The sequence below is a fragment of the Lissotriton helveticus genome, chromosome 6 (assembly GCF_964261635.1).
Source record: "Lissotriton helveticus chromosome 6, aLisHel1.1, whole genome shotgun sequence".
Classification (NCBI taxonomy): Eukaryota; Metazoa; Chordata; class Amphibia; order Caudata; family Salamandridae; genus Lissotriton; species Lissotriton helveticus.
The window spans coordinates 1,792,501,663-1,792,519,052 of record NC_136067.1 but is presented as its reverse complement, the minus strand read 5'-3'; the positions used below and the strand labels follow the sequence as shown (position 1 = coordinate 1,792,519,052).

Here is a 17,390-nt window from a genome sequence, read left to right as displayed (position 1 = left end):
TAATGACGGCCCTACCCATAGGGCGGGTCACATGCTCGATCTTCTCTTTTCCAATATTGAGGAGGTGATATCAGAGGTACCACTACCTCTGACGTGGACAGACCACTCACTGATCCCATTTACATTGAAAATGGTACTTGCTAGTTCTTCTTCTAGCAAACGCTTTTTTGTGAAGAGACAGTGGAAAAAAATAGTCCCCGATACAATGGGCCCTGTCTTGGCACAGACTATCCCTACTCTCACTTTCAACGCCAACAGTGACGCTCAGCTACTCCATGACTGGATCGGGAATATGGTCTCTTCCATTGCACCAGCCTCACGAGCCCTATCTAAACGTGACTCCCCCTCCGCCCCCTGGTTCTCTCAGGAACTTAGAACGGAGAAAGCAGCATGCAAGAAGCTGGAGAGACTGTGGAGAGCGAAATACGGGCTCATAGAAAAGACCAAGTATAAGGAAGCATTAAAAAAACTTCAGAAAGCTATTAGAAAAACGAAAAAACAGTTCTATGTGGACTCGATCCTGCAGGCAGAGCAGTCGAGCAAGCAGATCTTTAAAGTGGTCCAGTCTTTTTTTAAACCCAAATGTATCGAGAGGGAGATCCCCCCGTCCACCACCTTATGCGAAAACATCTCGGAGTTCTTTGACCAAAAAATCAAATTAGTTTACGAATCCTTTAAACCAGAGACTCCTTTGTTGAAAACGGACCTGGCCATGAATAATGTAGGGGGTGAAACCCTAACTCAATTTCAGATGATTCCGCTGAGTGTGGTGAGACAGGAACTCATTCGTTGTAAATCCGGCGCACCGGACGACCCATGTCCACCCAGGCTGTGGGGTACCATAGCTGATTTTGTGGCCCCCACAGTACAACAAATCTGGAACTCGTCCACCGCCTCCGGGGTTTTTCCGGACATCTGGAAACATGCAACCCTTCTCCCACTGAAAAAAAAACCTAACGGGAACCCAGAAGACCTCAGTAACTTCGGCCAATCTCCTTGTTAGCCGCTCCAGGGAAAATGCTCGAGAAAATACTACAGCGTCAGCTGAGCGAATTCATCGAAGTAAATAAAATACTTCATGAGACGCAATCGGGCTTCCGGCCCGGCTTCAGCATGGAGACAGCACTTATTGAGGTGGCAGAGTCAGTAAGGTGGTCGATGGAGGCAGGAGACTCAGCGATGCTGGTGCTCCTGGATCTGTCGGCCGCCTTCGACACGGTCGATCATGCAAGACTCTTGATGCGACTAGCTGACATAGGTATTTGTGACAAAGCACTGGGATGGATACACTCTTATCTAACTCAGAGAACACAGAAGGTGGCTCTAGGGACTGTCTCCTCAACACCCAAAGTCCTTAGCTGCGGAGTCCCACAGGGGTCAGCACTCAGCCCCCTCCTGTTCAATATCTATCTCGCCCCTCTCTTTACATTGATTGCCAACTGGGGTGTCAAGGCAATTTCCTATGCCGATGACACCCAGTTGGTATTTCCGTATTCAGAGGCATCACAGGAGTCCTTCTCGAACTTAGGGGCTGTCTCCAGGATGTGGCATGTTGGATGAACACGAACAAATTAAAATTAAACGCCAACAAAACTGAAGTAATCTTTTTTGGAAAAGGCCCCCCCCTCCCTCAGAGCTATGGTGGCCGGCGGAGATGGGCTCAGCCCCCTCACCTAGCCTCTCGGCGAAAAATCTTGGAGTGCGGTGGGATGACAGTTTGTCTTTTTCCTCGCATATTCAACAAGTAGTCGGTTGCTGTTTGGGTAAGCTGAGGAATCTCCGTAAGATCCTCAGACTCCTCCCGGAGAGCTGTCGGAAAACTGTAATCCATGCCACAGTAACATCTCGGCTGGATTACGCCAACGGACTCTATCTGGGCTTACCTAAATATCTGATCCACAGACTTCAGCTGGTCCAGAATGCGGCTGCGAGACTGCTACTACGAATCCCTTTTAAGCATTCAGTCTCTCCGCATCTGCGATCACTGCACTGGCTGCCAGTCGCCAGCAGAATCAAATTTAAGGCTCTTACGTTGGCCTTTAGATCTCTGTTCGGCACCTGCCCGAAATATCTTAAAACCGGTCTCCCGAGATATTCCCAGGCCCGTGCGCTCCGTTCCAATAGCCGCGTTCAACTTGTTGTGCCACGAGCAAAAAAGGCTCGACTGGGAGGTCGTACTTTTTCGGCAAACGTTGCTACGTTATGGAACTCCCTCCCCCCAGCAATCCAGCAAGCACCCTCTGAACCTTGCTTCAGGAGGCTGTTAAAGACCTGGCTCTTCACCCAACCACGATAATTTCCCCCACTCCTACCCTCTGGGTCAGCTGTGTTCGCACTAGCGCCGGGACACCTCCATCGCGAGGTAGCTGTCGCGCTATATAAAATGCTGTATTATTATTATTATTATCTGGGGACAGTCCAGCTTGTGCAACCCCTGACCCTCATTCTGGGGCCTCTTCGCAGCATGTTGTGGCACGATGATTCGTTAATGGTTTTGGTAAGTAGATAAATCTTGTATTCCGCTAGTCCATCGAAGCAGATAACATTATGATTTTGGATCAGCTTTGTACTTGTATGTTTTTTCACAAGCACCTGGTTAATCTCTGCTTCATAGCTCATGCATTTCAATAGAATTATTACTGGAGATCTTGCTAAGTCTTTGACTGTAACATCGCAGACTGCAAAAAGTAGGTCATTGAAGAAATGTGTAGGGTAAAGTATCACTTATGTAGAATTGAATGCTTTTCTACTCTGTGTTGCAAAGTTAGTCCACTCTTGTACAGGTAAGTTGTCACTTATCAATATCTAGCTCTATCCCAATTTCTTTTCTCCACTTCTCCTGCTATTCCCACCTAGACCATTACTCTTAAGTATTTTATGTATGAGGGATACAGCATGTCTGGTATTTTTCTTGGCACATCTCCTCAAACCTGGTTACCTTCCTCGTGAGACCCTCTATTACCTTCAGTTTTAACACCCAACATCTTCTGAATTTAATTGGAAAAAGCTCCTTTTCTGTACAATAAAAATATTTAGATGCATTGTACAAAATGTCAATTTGAATTCTTCAGTATTTTTATGGTGTAAAGATCACCCAAAAAACACAGGAGCACATAATCATGTCAAGTGTCAATCAAAATGCATTAAGCATTTGATAACACAAATATTTACATTCACTTCAAGGGATTTGAAAATAATTTCTCTAAAAGATCATTTTAGAGACCACCATTGTGCAAGTGTACAAAAAGAAAAATCTGTAGGCAGAGTGAGGGCAGGTGGAGGAATAATAATGCTTTTGAAAGTAAATTAGATCTTTCGTTTGTCTCTTTTTCTTTCTTCAATATGATCAAAGTTCCTCCTTGATTAGTCTACATGCTTTATTTCGACCCAAAGTGGGAAAGATATTTCATGGGTCTTCATCTGGACAGATTGAGCCAATGGCTTCTGTAAATGGAGTAGCGTCTGACTATTTTTGTGTTGAATGTGTGCCTCTGTCTTATTACTGCAGTCACGTATGTGATTTGTGCATTCAATATCCTGGCTTGTTGTTTGTGACTTAGTTACGAAGTCTGTGTTTTGATTTCTTTTCATCTTGTGTGTCTTTATTCATATTTGCAACTGTATATAACATGATGAGTCTACCCTTACCAAAGTAGCAAATCAAAACATTAATCGTTGATGGAGGGAGAGCTATTATAAAGAAAATTAGCTGTTGTTCTGCTCAAGGTTCCTTTGTGGTGTAGTTACTGCCATTGTTTTATCTAAGTGACTGCATGTGCAACACAAACAGTGATATGACCTGTTTCCAGGGTTTGCATTTTCATTAAATAAATATAGTACTAAACTGACAGACACAGGACTTTCTAATGGTCTCCCCAAACTGATTTTCAGCGATGTGTACGTGTCACTTTGTATGTTTAAACACAATCAGTCAGGTTGTCATCTCTAGACTGGCCACCTTCCTTACTGCAGCTACCAAGGCAGCCTCTGCAATGGAGGACTTGAATTACACCTGTGATCATTGTACCAATATTAATTCCTGTGGCTAGCTGATTAGAATTGCAAACCTACAGGTTATGTTGACAGAGAAAATAGATAGGGATGTGGCCGCTTGCTCGTATTTTGAATCAGTCATTCCTACAAGCTATACCTTGTATGTTTACCCTGTAGGTAATGGCTATCTTTAAATGAAATTCTCTCCTCAAATGTCACCACTATTCCAGAAGGGATATGGCTTTGGATAGGCATGTCTCAGACCTCAGTGGCCTACAGGAACTCCCCACCAAGCTTAATGTACCTATGTTGGGTTCAGTGCTTGTTTAGGTTGTGGTCTGTTTCCCCATCAATATCTTCCTTTCGCACATTTTATTATGCAAATGGCATGTCACCTGCTCCCAAATACAGGAACACCCTTTACTAGTGGCCTCAGCCTTCCATGGCTACTCTCTTCTTACTTGAAGTTCAATAAATGTCTTTGTTGCACTCTGTCTTCCTAGCCAACTCTGGCCCAGTTGAGGGATTGGAGGCCATAGTATGGAGAAAAGAAATACCAAACTCCAAAATCTCAATTCCACAAATTAATTTTCTCTATATCATATTGGTAAGAATATAGAGAGAAATATAGATGTGCTTTTTGTAACTCCACATCTGCTAGCTTGATGTATAATGCAAGATAATGCAAGTCTATATTGTGGAGTTGATTTTTGTGCAGGGTGGTATTAATAACTTGATATTGTGGTACAACACCAGTAGGGGCAGATATGTGGCTGACTGGGGTCCAGATTACCTACAAAGCTCCAATGGCACAAGCACATAGGAGCATGTTTTTGTTTTTTGCAAGTATGGGAGCATGTTCTGGTCCAAAGCCTCCTTCTTCTAGGCCTGAAGTTACCTCCTTCTTTTCAGCAGTTGCTCAGCCCACCCGCCCCCAACCCCGGGGTGTACTTCTTGTTCTGCTGCCCATGTCCCATGTCCTTGTTGATCGCAAGTGACAAAACATCAACCAAATTGTTAGGGCTTTTTTAATGAAGACATTTAGTCTTATGCAGACTTTTTTTGTTGTTGATCCACAGGTTCAGGTTATGGAAGAGAAGCTGAAAGAAGCAAATGTTCAAACTAGCGAAACGGAGACCGGGTTGTATAAGAGATGCCAAGATCTAGAAAGCTTGGTACAAGAAAAGGATGACATGATTCAACATTTGGAGCAACAGCTTGAAGAACAGGTTAACACACTTTCTTTTACATATATTTTGATTTTGGTAGCAAAAGCCATTAAATCAACTGGAGGCTGAGCAGGGGTGACCACCAAGCAACATGTACCTTACACTGTTCCAGTTCATTGTGCTTGTAAATGTAGCAGAACCAACATTTATAGAAGATGTCCATTCAAGGCTTGGTAAAGTTATGTATCTCGTGACAATCCAAAGGTATGCACATCATGTTCTGAAAGTCAAAAAGAAAACAATGAAAAGCTATGTTGTTTTTCTCCACACACAAAAAGCCTTATATGGGCATCCACATTATCAAGCTTCGCTTTGAATGGTGCCTTTATGTTGTTGTAGTACTTTATTCGATAAAAGCATTTATCATAAAAGTAAAAACCAATTTCAAGTACAAACAACCCTTAAAAGTTCATACGCAACAATATACAGATCTTATAATCAATAAAAAAACATATATACAATAAAATTGAACGAACCAGGAGGGCCATTAAAAAACAGAATAGCAGCAGAATCAGACACAGTTAGCCCAAGTTATCTATTGGTACCCTCGTTTGAGATCATCTTTATCTGGTTTGATCGTATCTGCCAGGCTCTTCCCAAATATTTCGCAACCCCACATACCAACGCCAAAGATGTTACATCTGTTGTAAGGATGCGTAGGGCGTTAAGATGCCGTCTGAAGCCCAACTCCCTACAAATCGGCCTAAGCCATCGTCTTCTTGCCCCCCTATAGGCTCTACAAGCGAACATGAAATGGGCTAAAGACTCTTTGGGGTATGGGCAACAAGGGCATGAAGTATGGTCAGGCAGGGAAGATCTCCACTTCTCAGTAAATGAGTTTAGTGGTAAGGTTCCATACCTAAATTTTAGGGAGAGGGTTCTGTCACTGGGTGTTTGGATAAAATCCAGAAATGGTTCGAGCTTTCTGACAGACTTATTGTTCAGAAATTGGTCGGTCAGTGGTCCCTGCCTTTGCCCCTCTAGTTCCTCCTTCTGGACCCAATCCCAGTACATTTTCTTAACAAAATTTTTTGATGGGGGGATTGAGTCCGCCAGAGCTCGCCCAATCCTAACCGCATGACCAACTCTTTCAGCTTGCTCAGCCATCGGATCTTAACACAGCCGCCCAAGCTGATGAGTTCGTCAAATGCTGCGGCATAATTTGCTAGATCTGTTGATCTTCACAGACGCACCCAGAACAATAGTGGGCGCAGGCGGACTATATCCTTGATTGAGCGCCTGCCCAAATCAAGAAAAAGTGGCTTTAGAGGGGTTGAGACTGGGAGCGAGACTAGATCTCGCAAAAACGTATTCTCTGCCCTTACCAGTTCCGGGATGTTCTCTAATCCCCAGAGTTCGGAGCCGTAAACCGCTGAAGCTAATGCCTTCCCTTCAAAAACCGCCAGGGCCGGGGCTATGGGTCTGCTGGTCGAGCCTCGCTGGTCTCTTGCGATGGCTCCTGACACTCTTTTAAGGTTTAGGAGCATTTTCGAGATGTGGGAATTCCAGGACATTTTATTATTAATTCTTATTCCCAAATAATCAAATGCCTCGACTACCTCCAAGGGCGCCCCATTGAGTGAGATGTTTAGCCTTTTTGCTTTTTTATGTGAGGAAAAAACCATCAACTTTGTTTTAGAGGTGTTGATGGTTAAGCCACGCTCATCACAAAACAAGCTGAATTTGTCCAGGAGTTTCTGGAGGCCCATTGGGGTCTTAGAGAGCAAGAGGGTATCGTCTGCGAAGAGGAGGGTATGTGTTTTTTCCCCCGCCAGGACTGGGGCATCGGCCGGGTCCCCCCTCAGATGGTCCACCACCCCAATCACAAAGAGGGAGAACAGGGTCAGCGCCATCACACAGCCCTGGCGCAACCCCCTGTTCACAGTCACCCCCTCTGTCAGCTCTCCCTGACTCCCCCATCTAACCCATATTATGTAGCACCTGCCACAACTTGTTACGGGGCACCAGATCGAATGCGGTTTTCAGGTCGATGAAGGCCAGGTAAAGGGAACCCCTCCCGATGGACACAGATTTCCAGAAAACCGCGAAGAATCTGAAAACCTGGTCCATCGTACCCACTCCCCGCCTAAAACCTGCCTGGAAGTGTGACAAGATGTTTCCTTCCTCCAGCCATGCTCCCATTCTCGAGACAATATCCCTGCCAACTACCTTCTGCACCACGTCAATTAAACTAATCGGCCTGTAGTTGTCAGGGTCTCCTCTGTCCCCCTTCTTGTATATTGTCACCACCTCGGCTGCCTGCCACGACTCGGGACCTCCTGGCCCTGAACAATTAGGTTCAACAAGAGACTAATATAGGCAGCCCAGGTCGCTGGGTCGTGTAAGAGTAGGTTGCCAAGCAGGCCATCCCGACCGGCAGCCTTGCCTGGGGCCATGTTTTTGATGGCTCTCTCAACCTCTTTAGGGGTAAAGGGGTCATGGTCCGGAGGGCTTTCCAAGCTAGATTCCAAATAGGGCACCGCTCTAGGCTCTGGTTCCAACTCCCCAGCCGCATCACCACAATATAGGTTCGAGAAATGGGCATGCCATTGTTGTGCGGTGATGTGGTTTACAATAGGATCCGAGCCTCTCCGGTTAGAAACGTTGATTAAGTCCCAGAACTTAGTTGAATCTTTAGCTTGGACTGCAAGTTTAAGGTTTTGCCAATGGTCTTCCTCCCATTCCCGCTTTGCCACCCTTAAGATGTTATTGTAGTCCTTTCTGGCCTCTATTACTGCTTCCGAGTTTTTTGACCGTAGTGCTAAAGATATTGCCTGTCTCTTTAACCTACACAGCGGGGTATACCATAAATGTCCCTGCTTTAAACCTTTGCTTTTATGACTTCTTGGGACATTTGTGGAGAAAAACAACTCCACCGTCTCCACCATTTCCCTGTAAAGGTTACTTGCCACGGAGCTCTGTTTAGTGCCCAGGGATACATTGAGAGTATCAAGATCTATATTCCCTAGGTGCACTGTGTCTTTAATGCGATCTAATATGTCTTTTTGGCTTGCAATCCTATTCCATTTAAGTCTGCGGTTGCAGTTGGAAGGGACTACTTCTTTTGATGAGAGAAGTTGGACTTTGGGAACACCCATCGTAGCTCCCCATCTAATTTCCATACATAATGGGTTGGGGTCACTATCATGTGATTGCTTAATCTTCATATCCACAAGATCACCCCAAGAGAGCGTGTCCAACAATAAATAATCAATCCGCGATGGGCAGCCAATTCTGTTGAAAATATTGGCACCGTCTTGGTCAGATAGTGTTCTTCCATTGAGAGCACGCAAATTAAACTCAACAGTCAGGGCATTAATTTGAATCGCCCTGGGTATCCACTTTTTGATTGGGGGTAAGCTCAGCAGGGGTATAGAGTGTTTTGCGTCCTCCTCGCTGGTTCCCAGCAGATCATCCTCACTAAGGGGCTCAAAAGTACAATTTAAATCTCCTCCCACCAATACTTTAGCGCGTGAATGGATACCTGCCAGGGCTGATTCTAAGAGCGATATAGTGCCTGATATTTGGGCCCCCGGCGTGCCTCGAGAATACAGATTAAAAAGCTCCACCTTATAGTTATTCTGAGGCCCTTTGATTGTTAAGTGTAGAATGTCTTCCGATCCTGAGTCGTTCATTTTAATGGACCAATTTAGGGCCACATTAACCCAGATAGTAAGGCCACCTGCTGGCCGGCCTTTACCTGAGCTTGTTGCCGAGATAAGGTGGTATACCCTGACTTATATAGGGGGGTCATACTCCACGTTTCCTGGAACATGCAAACGTCATAATTGGAAACGAATCCATTCCATTCCGGGATTACCATTTTTTCTCAAGGCCTGCGATGTTCCAGGAAAGGAGCATCTTTATGTGTTTATTTACTATTTTACTGTTTTGTAGAGCGCATGTCTGGCTCCAGGTTGGACCAGGGCCATTTTACGTATTCTCCTGGCTTATGACAGTGCCTGAGTACTGAACAACGACATTGGGTTGACGGCTGAAATGTAACTGAAACTGTGGTGATTGTGTACAGTGGTCCATTAATTGAAATAAATAAAATACAGTTGTGAAGGTCCATTCGGTGAATGAAAGTTACAGTTTAACAAAATAACACTTTCTATTGGCTACGATAGGGAGCCATTTGGAAGACGTTGCAGCCCACAAAGTATTAATACCGATTCCATCAGCCCCTGATCCAGTGCTTAATTTGAGCATGTGGTTTCGGTGCTCAGCAGCGGCACTTAATATGCAACACCGGGGTTTGTACCAGCCTTCCACATGGTAGTGCCAAAGGACTATTGGAGCCCTGGCACTTATGTTTTTTACACATTAATTACTGCCCTGATACATTAACTGCCAGCAAGATAGCTTTGTGATATGTGCGTTGATCTGCAGTTCAAATCCCAGCATGGGGGACTTTGCCTTCTTGTCTCTAAGAAATTGTTTATCATTAGATTGGATGATAGTAGCACCTGTTATTGGCACCGCATAGTAAGGACAGGAATGCGTTATGAGGTGCAATATTAAAAACAGGTTATTCTAAGTGTCTGGTTGGGACTACTTACCCATGAAGGAGCAAACTTTATAAGAATAAAACGCCAGATAAGACATGGCCAGGTATTGATGGTCAGAGGCGTGCAAGGACACCACACCCCTAATGCAAGCAAGGACTTTTCTCAACCCCCGCCCCCGTTTATTTTTTAAAACAGCCAGATACTTGGGTGACATGCGCCAAGGCGCCACTGCGCCTTGTAATATTGTGTTTAATCTTTGCCTCAGATGTATACCAATGGACCGAAGGACTGCAGCAATATGTTTACTTGTAAAGCACTGTAAAGATTGCATGTATATATTGCTAATGGTCATAGTTTTGAGTGATATATATATGTTAAAAAGCAATTTATGATTTATTTGTGTGTGTTCCAGGGAGGATTTGAGCATTTTCTCCTAGAGCAGCAAAAACTCTAGGGTAGGCCTTGCCAATAATTCTTGTATCATTCATGCCACTAGCTAATATTATTCATAATCTTGAATCATTAAGCCAAGGCCAGCTTCTGGATATCAACCAAAGTGTGTTGGACAATTAACAGGATAATGAAAATCTTTAATTGGAAAATCTTTTTAATGGCATTTCATTTTTTGCAAGGTCCATACATCGTGATAACATCATTAAGGGTGCAAAGTACAGTTATTACAAGCCATTTTGTTCTTGTGAGTAGTTACATTAGGTAGGAGCATGAGTTTTAACACATCCAGCATCACTGTTTCTAGGGGTGGCATGCTTGTACAACCAGCGTGAACATACGGTGCTCCCTGCATGACGTGCTGTTACTCTTGTATTGGCCTGCTGTGTCAGTGTTGGGTAACACCGCCTATTGCGTTTACATTTTAATGTGAAAAAAACTCTTCAATTAGGGTAATCAGCCCTGGGATTCACTGTGTAGAAGTTATCACCTGTCAATGAGGGCCCGTGGGCCATTTGGACAGCGTCGATCTCTAGGCTATGTAGCGCACAGTGTGCAGTGTGATAGACTATCTGGGGGGCGCCGGTTGCTTTTTGCATTCGGGTTGGGGGCCTCACCTCACTGGATAACTATTTTCTGGAGGGGTATGCTATGTGCCCTCCCGGCTGGCCTCCTCTACAGGGGGTGTGGTGGCCCTCTCGGGTGGCTTATCTGCTGATTCCTGCTTGAAGGCATGGAGCAGGGTCGCCCATTGCATGGAAATGTGGTGTTTGCGGGTGCCCTTAGATTTCTTCCAATCTAAGCACCTCTTCCTCTGAGGCCCCCCACTTACTAACTGCTCCCCTCCAAGCCTCAATCAATGGCCCTTCTGGTGCTCTCCAATGCATGGCTATGCATCTCTTTGCTAAGAGGATCGCTAGGGAGGCACAGCACGTCTCCACTTTTTGGTGCTTTCGGCGCACGGCTATGCCCAATGCGCAGACCTCCCATGTGTTATATAATCCATAAATTAGGCAGTAGGTCAGGACTGGTTTAATTGATCATAGGTATTTCCCACTATTGAAGAGGCTGGAGACCCTTGATGTAGAGCAACTCTGAAAAAATTTGTCTCTGGATACAGCATATTACCCCTCCAAATCCTTTACATTGAGTGAATAGCAATATTTATCAGGGTGGAAATTTACAGTGTGCTCTGATCTGATACATTTATTTTGTTCAGTCCTCTTCCCAGGAGCAGCATGGAATAGTTTATTTTGATGATGGAGTGCTGATTGCTACTCCAGTCACCTCCCTCTGCCTCACCGGACCAGAGTTTAAAAATACAACATCAGATGGGAGGCAAATGAATTATTATTATTATTATTATTATTCAAAGTTTTATATAGCGCGAACAGGATCCTTACAGATATCAGAGCGCTTCACAAAGACAGGGAAGGGGCAGTAGGAGTCAACAGAGATAATGGGAGACAGTATAATAGTCAATAACATGGTAATAACATGGATAATAAAAACATACATAAAACCAATCCATATACAATCAGGTAAGGGAGTAATATAGGAACAGCACAGGTCATTGTTCACACTACAGAGGTGTACAGGTGGATCAGTAAACCAACGTGTATCATATCTTGGTCGGTAGTAAGAAAGTAGCGCAGTAGTGCCCCCAACAAGTAGAATATAGTGCCAGGGGGTAGGGTGAGCAGTGATACACAGCAGTGCAGAGTCTCTGTACCAACATCTATAACGATCAGGAGATCTTGGCCGGAAGGATGGTTTTCACCTCTTTCTTGAAGAGTGCAGTGGAGGTGATCAGCCTGGTTTCAGGAGGGAGCGCATTCCAGATCCGGGGAGCCATCCCTGAGAAGGAGCGCTTGTAGGTTTTCACTTTCCGGAATCTGCGGGGTTTCAGGAGAAGATTTTTTGTGCTCCTATTGGATCTCGAACCGCCTGATAAAGACAGCTTTTGAGCGAGGTAGTTAGGTGCCTTGTGGTGCACGGCCGCGTGTGTCATAACTGCAATTTTTAGCTGTATTCTGGCTTCAAAAGGCAGCCATTTTAGAGACTTTAGGTCTGGGGATATGTGCGAGTGCTTTCTAGAGCCAGTGATGAGTCTCGCGGCAGCGTTCAGGGAGGCTCTTAAGGGTGCTGTTGTTGATAGCGGGAGACCGCTGAGGGCCACAATTCCATAGTCTATTCGAGGGATGACTAAAGCTTGTACAGCAGTTTGGAAGTCTTTGGCCGGGAGGAAGGGTTTAATTTTCCTCAGTGTGTTAATTTGGAAATTAGCTGCTTTTGTGGCTTTGCTGACGTGCTGCTGCATGTTGAGCTTGGCGTCGAGTGTGATGCCTAGGGATTTCGCCGAGTCCACGATGGTAGGTTGGACATTGAGTGCTGTTAGGTTGTTGAGCCAGGTTTGGATGGTGGAGATTTTCGCCGGGGGTGAGATGAGTAGGAACTCAGTTTTCAGAGCATTTAGTTTGAGGTGATTATCGGCCAGCCAAGCTTGGGTGTTAATAAGCGTGGAATTCAGATGTTTGATATCTTCCGGGGATTGTAACTTTAGATAGAGTTGTGTGTCATCGGCGTACATATGGAATTGTACATTGGATGCTTGAAGCAAGGTGGCGAGCGGTTCCATAACGAGGTTGAACAGTGTAGGGGAGAGGGTGGATCCTTGTGGGACACCTAGATCTACAGGCACAGGTGTAGATAGCACATTGTCAATCTTGAACCTCTGGGACCGGTTGTGAAGGAAGGACGAAAACCACTTGAGAACAGTTCCCGATAACCCCATTCTAGTACTTAGCAGCTCCAAATATTCCCAAACTCAATTGAGAGACAGCCAGCTCTTGCAAAACAGGCTACGAGCTACTGGTAGTTCGCGATCAACTTGTTGATCGAGAACACACTTATTCCCACTGGCTTGTTCGTGTCACCCATTATATTTGGTGATTATGCCAATTAGACACTTCTGCTTTCATCACTTGGTTGCTTCTCAGCATGGGGCATATGTATGAAAGCATTTTTGCGATTTTGTAAAACTGAATCACAATTTGTATTTAGAGATTTGGTATTTGAAAGGGGTGTATTTAGGGCGTCACTTCAAAAAAACACTGAATTGCAGTGCTATGTGGGAATGTTTTGTGAACAAATTACGGTAGCAAAACATAAAATTTGCACCGATTCCTCAAGTGGGGGGTGGTAGCCATTTGCACATGCCCATGGGACCCCTTCCCCTTTGTGAATGTTGAGACAAATATTTTTTAGGGACCACTGCTTACTCTAAAAAAATGAAACTTACAAGTTTTTTTTTTTTTTAATGCAACATGTTTTCTTTTTAGAAAAATTTGGTTGCATTTAAAAAAAGGTTGTTTATTAAAAAGCATTTACAGACATGGTTGTCTGATGACTACAGCAGGCTGTCATCCCTTTGATGGCGGCAATTCATAATGGGTCACAAATTGCGACCTACCTCATTAATATTAATGAGTAGGTCTGTTGAGACCTCATTAGGAATCGGTATTTTCAACTTATATGTTTTTAAACATAAGGAACTGCAATTTTTGAATTGTGATTCAGCAAGAATTGCAATTAGGAAATGGCGAGCCCTAAATTCTGTACATATGTCCCCATATTTCTTGTTAAGTTCTCTGTAAAGGTTTTGGCTATAGTTAATCCCAGCTAATTCTATTTTTCTTCTCAACCACATGAATAATTATATTTTCATTTGGGGGCATTGATATTCAAACTCTAAAATGATACTAGCTTCATTTTAAATCCCAACACTGTCTGAAATTCATTATGTGAGTACCTCTCGTGAGTACCTTATGACACTGAAAGCCAGGACCTGTATGTGCAACGCTTCATGGGAAGTGGCAAACAGTGCATCCCGGGTCTGCCAGGAGTGCAAATTTCGTTTTCAGCCCATTCTTAACCATTCGATTTCACGTCCCGCTGATTTTTCACTGGTCAAAGCCGGTTTGATTAATGCTAGGTCATTGGTCAAACATGCAGCAGATATTTTCGAACTGCTGAGTGAAAATCAGCTGGATTTACTCTTTATAACGGAAACCTGGCTTAATGAAACTTGTGCCCCCTCTGTTGAACTTGCCATTCCGCGGGGCTTTAAGATCTTTAGATCTGATCGCCCTCTGGGTAGAGGAGGTGGGATTGCTGCTGTCTATAGAGAACAGTGGACCTTTTCCCATGACCCTCAAGAGCAGCTGGCTGAAGCCGAGGTGCTCCATTTTTCTCTAATATTCAACGCTCACTCTTCCATAGGCGGCACGCTGGTCTACCGTCCTCCAGGCTATGTAGGTAATTTTATGGGGGCCTTGGAAGAGATTATAGTCCCTCGGATTTTAAGACATTCCCGATATCTTCTCCTGGGGGACTTTAATATTCATGTTGATAGCTCGGACTCGCCGGAGGCGGCTCGCCTTTCGGAAGCTCTTTCTATGGCCCAGCTAAAACAATGGGTGGCTGCTCCAACTCACCTGGGAGGACATGTCCTGGATTTGGTATGCTCGAATTTTGACATCAACATGGCCCACCCTGAGCCAGTAACCTGGTCGGACCATAAGCTTATCAGATTCTCCTGGTCTCTATCGACTTCTGCTGAGATTCACCCCCCAAACTGCTCATATACAGAGGATCAACCTAAACACCCTATCAGACGGCCTAGCCGCCTCTCGTCCATTGCTTCCTCCTGATATTGAGGCGGCAGCCAGCGCATTTAATCTATGGGTGGAATGTGCGACCACTGCCTCAATTAATAACAGCCGGGTTTGTAGACTCCGCTCTACCCCTTCCAAACCCTGGTTTTCTCATGCCCTCCGCGACCTTAAATCAGGTTGTAAGAAGCTGGAGAGGTTGTGGAGACAAGCCTATCTCCCCGAGGCTAAGAAGGATCTGCGGGCTGCTCAAAAAAAGTATTACGCAGCCATCAGATCTGCCAAAAGCAGTTACTATGCTGGTCGTATCAATAAAGCTAACAACAATAGCAAGGAAATCTTTACGATTGTAAAAAGTTTTGTATCTCCCTGTGCGACACAACCTCTGCTGCCCTCAACGGAGAAATGGTGTGAAGAACTATCTGAGTTTTTTATTGAAAAAATTGTTAAGATTCAGGAAGACCTGCAAACTGTTAGCAATGGTTTCTCATCGCCTTTAGCAACCCCTCTCCCTTTAATGCCAATACGTACTGAGCAATTTGTCAATTTCGCTCCGCAACTGAATCCTGACATTATTGCTATCATTGCTGCTTTAAAATCAGGATCTCCCTCTGACCCTTGTCCGGCTAGAGTATTTGCGGGTTTAGCGGAAACAGTTGGAAACAAGGTTACTCAGATCATCAACCTCTCGTTTCTCACTGCTACCGTCCCAGCCTGTTGGAAGCAAGCTAAATTGCTCCCACTGCTAAAAAAAACCGGACTAGATCCTGCCACTCCGTCCAACTTCCGGCCAATATCTTTGCTGCCAGCGCTTGCAAAAATTTGCGAAAAGATTGCTTTTAATCAATTGGATAAATTTGTTGAAACCACGGAGGCCCTGCATCCAGCTCAATCTGGTTTCAGGGCTGCCTATAGCACCGAGACGGCTTTAGTCAAAATATCTGAGGCTATTCGAGAGTGTTTAGACGAAGGTGGCAGAGCGGCTCTGATTTTACTAGACCTCTCTGCTGCCTTCGATACGGTACCTCACTCTCTTTTACTCTCCAGACTAGCCGCCATAGGCATTATTGGCCCTGCATTGGACTGGTTGACCTCATTTTTAACTAACCGTACACAACAAGTTTGGTTGCCTCCCTTTGCCTCTACCCCTAAATTACTTTCTACAGGTGTCCCACAGGGGTCTACTTTAAGCCCTTTGCTTTTTAACATTTATCTTACCCCTTTGATCTACCTTGCTGAACAGTTAGGGGCAAAAATTATGGCCTACGCCGACGATACACAACTATTGTTTACCTGGTCTAAAGATAACTTAGATACGTCGGCGGCCCAATTTTGTTTGTCCTCTGTCTTTCAATGGTTAGCACTTGCCCAGCTAAAGTGCAATGAAAGTAAATCCGAGATCCTGCTATATGGCTCTTTCCCTGATGATTTTAGTGGTCGTCTTTGGCCTGCTGACCTACCCCCCCCAAAAGCCATATGTGGCCCTGTGAAAAACTTAGGAGTCTGGTTCGGAAAGAACCTTAAATTTGAAGACCAGTTAAATAAACTTACTGGGGTCTGCTTTTCTACCCTGAAAACTTTACGTAGGTTTTTCCCTCTCCTACCGAAAGAGGCTAAAGAGACTGTCATTCGCGCCTTGATACTTTCTAGGCTGGACTATGCGAATGGATTGTTCTGCGGACTGCCGGCATACCTGATCCATCGTCTTCAGGTCATACAAAATGCCGCTGCTAGACTCTTGTTTAATACACCTAGGCGTTCCAGTGCTCGACCCCTTCTCCGTGTTCTTCACTGGCTCCCAGTTGCCCACAGGATTTTGTTTAAAATTTTAGTGCTTGCCTATCGTGCTATCCATCAAACAGGCCCAGCCTACCTGAGGAAAAGGTTCTGTCTGTATGTCCCTAACCGCCCCCTTCGATCGGCCAACCTGTGCCAAATGTCCGTCCCTAAATTTAACTATTGCAGACTGGGTGGCCAATCAATTTCAGTGAGAGCCGCAAAAGCCTGGAATGCTCTTCCCCTTCATATAAAAACTGCATCTACTCTCAGTGCTTTTAAGAAAGGACTAAAGACTCACCTTTTTAACGCCACAGTTTAATCCCTTTTCATTTTCTCCTGCATTCTGTCCTCTCCCTTTGCTGTTCAGCCTTCACCGCGCCAGGATACTATTTTTTTTAGTAATAGAGCGCGCTACAAAAGCCTTTAATAATAATAATAATAATTATGTAAGTAGTGCTGGAGTTGATTGTTCAGAGTTAATCAGAGTGAGCATTACATCATCGCAAATGCTGTGGCTTTTGAAATTCCTGCCCAATTTCACCACTCCAAAATTTGGGCTGGCGCGCGCTATAAAAATGCCTCCAGAACTAGTGCAAAGAGCAGGGTGTCCCTCTTCCTATACAAAAACTGAGGAAAATATCACCCAAGTGTTAAAATTTCCAATTTCTAGTGAAACCCTGCACCACAGCTGTGTAAAGGAAGTCTTTGTATAGGTCTTTGGCAAATATGAAGAGAAATTGATATAGGTGTCTAGC

At 44.6% G+C, this 17,390-nt stretch overlaps 1 protein-coding gene across 1 annotated transcript in view; it reads left to right on the top strand.

Annotated features, from left to right (window-relative positions):
* The window catches only part of PLEKHH2 (pleckstrin homology, MyTH4 and FERM domain containing H2), a 666,795-nt gene that overhangs the window by 200,731 nt on the left and 448,674 nt on the right, over positions 1–17,390 (top strand). Inside the window, exon 3 of the mRNA XM_078649687.1 lies at positions 5,073–5,222. Within this exon, the coding sequence (XP_078505813.1) occupies positions 5,073–5,222 (150 nt within the window). The remainder of the gene's footprint in view (positions 1–5,072; positions 5,223–17,390) is intronic.